We start from the raw sequence: 6,000 nt of genomic DNA on the forward strand, positions 1-6,000 counted from the left end.
TCCTCATAGTTTGATCTCTAAAAAAATATGATTTCATTTTAAAATTTTTTTTCAAGTATAAAAGATAGACCTTTACATCCCAATTCAAGTGAGAGCATAAACTCATTCTCCTTCAATAAACAAAGAAAATGTTGTATCATCCTGTAGTGCCTAATAATTTATCAGAAAGAATAACACTGTTTACTTTTGTACAGGAAATGGAAAATATCCTTATCAAATGGATATAGCTCTTAGAAATAGCTTTCAAAAGGACAGGGCTAAAAATTGACCTGGTTACTTGTCAATTGCATTATGTATATATGACATCAGCAGTAAGGTAGCTGCATCTAACCTTGGCTCACAGCCCACCTTTCCAATAAAATTTTTATAAGTAAAGAGCCTACCTTGTAAAGATATAATCATCTCTGGGGCTGAAATCTGAGCTTTGAAATCTAATTAAACAATTTTCCACCAGCCTACTTAACCATACTAAACTAAATGTCATGGAAATAACTAGATAAACGCTGATTGACAAAGTAGTTCACAGACAAGGATCATCAATATATTATTTCAGAGACAAACTGACTCTTTTTTAATTCCCTTTAATTCTCTTTATCATCCATTCAATAGATCAACTATTATTATATCTAACTCCATTTCTATGATGTAAAATTTTTGACAATGGAATTCCTTTAAATTGTCAGAAACAATTTCACTCAGTAACTTGAATTTAAGTGACATTCTATTTCTTTACCTGGTGAGTTGTGCTCATTGAGAATCACAAGAGAAGCTGGTGTGGGCCTTCTTTTCCTGATCTGCAAACAACAGAGAACAAATAAGGTCAATGAAAAGTAGCTTCTGCCCCAGTTTACTATAATAGCTGGTATAATTTCATGCACAAATTTTCTTGGCAAGGAAGATTTGGCTTAAGATGTCATATCATCAGTTCCTTAATGGTAGTTTCTTGTGAAAAATCACATGCCATAGCAAATCATTTTGTTCTTTTTTTCTTTTTTCTTTCTTTTTTTTTTTTTTTTTTTTTTTTTTGACTGAAGCAATTGGGGACTTTCCCAGGGTCACACAGCTAGGAAGTATTAAGTATCTGAGATCAAATTTGAACTCAGGTCCTCCTGACTTCAGGGCTGGTGCTCTATCGATTGTGTCACCAAGCTGCCCCATATCATATTGTTTTAAAACAGGAATCCTTAAGCTGAGGTCTGTGAACTTTTTTTAAAAGCATTTTTATAACTGCATTTTAACATTAACTATTAGTTACTTTATTTCTGTGTATCTAATTTAATGCACTAAAAATATTTTTGGAGGAGGGATCTTCATGATTCACAAGTCACCCTTCAAAAAATGGTTCAAATTCTTGCTTCAGAATAAAAATGGTGAATGCACCAAAAAATGCAACTGAAAAAAATTCAAATATGGAAAATGTGACAGAAAAATAGTGACAAAGAGCTCTCTTCAGTATATCCTAATGCATAGAGATAGTCCCAAAATCTACTGTCTTTACTTCTAAGAAGATGATTGAGCTTGTTAAAATTAGATTTCTATAGATCTCTAGAAATAGTAGTTTGGTCCATTGGTATTCTAGAACTTTCCCTTCCCAACACTATACTAAACAGAAATGATTTTAAAAAGCTGGTCCTTCAGTGACAATAGAGTCTCAAGATAGAACTTTTTGTATTTGTATACTATTTATTGCATTTTTCTTTTCAATTTAATCTCTAGCATATGCAGGTAAATTCTGTGCAGACATGTCAAAAGAACACAGATAAAAGGCTTAACTAATGATATTTGATAAGGGCAGGATTTTTGTTGGATTCAACACAGATGCAAATTCATGGGTGTGATTTATCTAGTCTGAGTGATCTACTCAAGGTTTATCAAGTCTAAGAGGAAACTATGAACTCCAAGTTCAGTAAGCTTGTTTAAATCACTTAGGCTATATATAACTATTAATTTTTGAGAAAGTAGTTTGGAGAAAAATAAGTTTTAAACCTTTATATGTAAATGGATTGAATAGGAGATCTTTTCTAATTCTTTGCTTTTTAATTCAACCTAATCCAATCCTAATTATAATCTAAACACCATCCTTTAACTGGGATATAGGCCATCAGTAGAGTAAATTATATTATCTATTAAAGGTGATGTTTACATTTCAAATGATGTAGATGTCAATGAATTCTATACACACACTTATTTGCTTTCTTTATTTCAGTATGTTTGCCTATGTTGAAATATATAAGCACTGAAAAGAAAAAAAAGATAGTGAGATTTTAAATATTTTCTTAAAATACTAAGTGGCTCAGTAATTATATTTACATCAACTCAATTTACTATTATATCACTCATACACACACTTGATTAATGGTTTTCTCTGTTAGACACAAATTAAGATGTGATACATGTATGTAAGTAAAAAACAAATTGCATTTTTCCAGCAATGTGTTCTGTATTAAAAATCTTCACTAATCCAAAAATCATTTTTATTAACCTCTAATTCAGAAATTTCTTCAAAAATTGTGCTTCAAGGATTATACTTATTATATCACTAAGCACTCACATACACAAATATTTGGGTTTCAATTAAGTGATGAGTCTATTTTCTCAATTCTTTTAACCTCTGTTCTTCCCCCTATGCAAGCTAAATCTTAAAAGATTTAGAAACCTGTGTGTTTCTGGTGCCCAGATTCTAAAAATCACAAAGGCAGGAGGGGCACTTGAAAAGTAGCTTTTAAGGAGAAGGCATAATAACAATTTTAGCAAGCCCTCCCCCATCCCTTTATCCCAGTCATTGCCCCCCTTCCCTTACCTGCTCAGCTGCCTCAGGTGCTATCTGACTCTGAAATAAGGGCACAGCAAACTGGATCTTTTTGGGACTGTTGGGCTCCATAATAGCGATGGGGGTGATCAGAAGTGCAAAGAGTTCAGGAGGGCTTAAACAGAGTAGTGTCTGGGATCCTTACTTTCCTTAAGCACAGCACCCCTTCCAAGCCACACAGACAGCTTCTTAATAAAAAGCTGTGATTCCAGAGTAAGCAAGTGAAGCCCGCTAGGCTAGAAAGTAACTCCTTCCTTCAATATCCACAGAGATGCCTTGCTTGCCTCCCCTTACCCCCACCCCCCAAACCCTTAGATCCTCTCAGCACAATGCTGAAAGGAACAATAAGCTAATTGTATGCCGGTTCACTAATACACATGCCAAGCTTTCACTCAGCAGCTCATTGAAAATGCAATACTAGCCCTGAATGGCCTGCTGCCCTGGGATTTGAAAAAGATCTATCCAGTGTACATTACTAACCCGCTGCTCAGATGTGCAATGTAAGCTCCCTCTGAGTATTGCAGTGATGGGCCATTCATTATTGATGATCCCAAACCAGGAAGTTTTCAGAGATGAGGGCTGGGATGGGATCTATATTCATTTTATTTCTGTAGCAACCCCCAAGTCTGATGATTTTAATTTTTTTGTTTGTTTTTTTGCAGCTCACCCCCATGTAGCCAAATAATTATAGAAGCTGAGTCCCAATAAAAAAATCTTTGCAGCCTTTTGGTTCCAGGTACATAGCTACCTAAGAATGAGCAGAGGAGACAAAGTGGAGGAGGTAGCTTGCTGAATTAAAAGTCAAGAGGCCTGGCTTCTAGCCCCAGTTCTGTTCCCAAAAAAGCCTTGGAAGCTTTGATAATTCATTTCTAGGAATCCCAGAACCTTAGATATCCTGATCCCCAAACCCCTCATTTTCCAGATAAGGAAACTGAGTCCCAGAGATCTGACCCTCCTTTCCTTCATCTGTAAAGTGAGAGGCTATTACCAGATAATCTCTCAAGTCTCTTCCCCTCAATGCATCTCCTAGTAAAAGGAGGTATTCCTATTGAAACAGTTATTTTCTCTAGACTTTAGCTCAATTGTAAAGAAATGGGTGAGCTGTGAAACTATTGGTAAATATTAGTGTGTACAAGGGCATGTTGCCACTAAGAGGAAGAGAGAAATAAAAGACAGAGCAAAGAGAGGAGTCAAAAAAGGAGCCTCCTCCAGAACCATGATCCACAAAATCTAGACTTGGGAAAAGAAAATTAAATCTTTAACAGGAAAGGAAAGGCCTCAGTCCTTTACTTGCTGCTATAAAAATTATTTGATGTTTAAAGAATGCATGATCTCTCTGTTGGAGTATACATACAACACATCAGTAGGAATTTTGTTGGTGTGTTCCTGGAATACAAGACATTCATATAATATTGGGGGAATTGGGGAGGAGAGGTTTTTTATTTATCTGTTTTACTTTGATCTGAGACAAGCAATCCATCTCATCTATTTCAATATGTGCTGTTCTGTTTTAAGAATATGGAAAACAACATGCATTATTGAAAATTTTCAATGCCCACGAGGCAAAAGTAGATTGGTATTTGAAAGCACTATCTGTAAAGAGTAGTGCTGACCAGAAAGGAATTATCTAAGGCCTACCAGTCAGGCTCCTTGTGCCCTAGCCCATGACCAGGACTTGTCTTCCTCCATTCTTAGAAGAATAAATCCATATAACATCTGTGCTACATGCCAATGAGATATGCACACTTTTCAACTTTGTGCATTGTCTTTCCCAGTTAAAATTTAAACCCCTTTAAGGTAACTGTTTTTCTTTTTACTTGTGTTTGTATCTCTAGCATTTACCACAATGCTTGTTATGTAATATGGGCAGCTAGGTGGCATAGTAGACAGAGAGCTGGACCGGGAGTCAGGAAGACTTATCTTTATGAGTTCAAATCCAATCTTAGACACTTCCTAGGTGTATGAGCCTGGACAAATCACTTAAATTTTTTTGCCTCAGTTTCTTCATCTGTAAAATGAACTAGAGAAGGAAATGGCAAACCACACTACTATCCTTGCCAAGAAAACCTCAAATGGGATCACAACTGAAAAACTGATGCATAGTATTTTAAAAATGCTTGTTGCTCTGTTTGCCACAGCCATTCATTGATCCTTTTGAGTTTGGCTTCCAAGAAAACTTCAAAATCTTTTTCAGAAAATTCATGCCTAAATATTCCTCCATCATGTGATTCTTTTAATTTTTTTGAAAATGCATAGGTAAATTTTACATTATTTTTATTAAAGTTTTTGTTGTTAAATTCAACCTAATGTTCTGGATTGTAAAGACCTTTTGGATCCAATTATTCAGCTATCTCTTCAAGTTTTGTGTTACCTATAAAATTTTTTAGTATGCTATATATACCTTTATCAATAGGTCATTGATAAAGATTTTAAGCAGCAAAGAGTCAGAACTAGATCCACCGAAGACCTCCAGCCAAGTTTGTGAGGAATCAGTAATGATCACTCTTTGAGACTAGCCTTTCAACAAGAGGTCTCTAGGTACCACGATGGACAAAATGCTGAGTCTGGAGTCAGGAAAATCTGAATTCAAAAATATCCTCAGATACTTACTAGTTGTGTGACATTGGGCAAGTAAATGACCTTAACCTGTTTGTCTTAGTTTCCCAAGTGTAGAATGGGGATAATAATAGCATTTAGGATTGTTATGAGTATCAAAAGGAATAATATTTGTAAAGTACTTAGTACAGTACCTAGTACATCATTACTTAAGCAATTCTCAATTCATCTAATCTACCAAATAACCTACATTTCTAGATTTTCCACTTTATTAATCCTTTTGGTGACATTAAATAAATTCTCTGATTGGAAGATGGGGACAAGAAAATACAAATCTCTATTTAAAGAAAGTTCTTACTCAAACAACATAGATTTCCCTATGTTCGTATTTTTCTGACTAATTTCTGTACCATACCCTACACCAGATATCTCACCTCAACTCACCCCAACCTTTTTCAGCTTCTTTTTATGTTTTATCTTCCCCTACCATTTTTGTTGTTGTTGTTGTTGAATTTGAAATCCTAGCACTTATCACAGTGCTTAGAACATGATAATTCTTAATAAGAGTTTATTTATTTATTTATTTATTTAGCATCCCTCAGATCTACCAATTTAATAACTCTCAAAAAAAAAAA

At 34.9% G+C, this 6,000-nt stretch overlaps 1 protein-coding gene across 3 annotated transcripts in view; it reads right to left on the reverse strand.

Moving 5' to 3' along the window:
• Positions 1-3,155, reverse strand: part of PPP1R1C (protein phosphatase 1 regulatory inhibitor subunit 1C) — a 177,337-nt gene extending 174,182 nt beyond the window's left edge. For all 3 annotated transcript variants that reach the window (XM_074302950.1, XM_074302952.1, XM_074302951.1), the window contains exons 1-2: positions 2,801-3,155; positions 734-794 (exon numbers count right to left, since the gene is read on the reverse strand). In XM_074302950.1, coding sequence (XP_074159051.1) covers positions 734-794; positions 2,801-2,881 — 142 coding nt within the window. In that variant the 5' untranslated portion in view covers positions 2,882-3,155. The remainder of the gene's footprint in view (positions 1-733; positions 795-2,800) is intronic.
• Between the last annotated feature and the right edge of the window lie 2,845 nt (positions 3,156-6,000).

Source organism: Sminthopsis crassicaudata, chromosome 3, assembly GCF_048593235.1.
Source record: "Sminthopsis crassicaudata isolate SCR6 chromosome 3, ASM4859323v1, whole genome shotgun sequence".
Classification (NCBI taxonomy): Eukaryota; Metazoa; Chordata; class Mammalia; order Dasyuromorphia; family Dasyuridae; genus Sminthopsis; species Sminthopsis crassicaudata.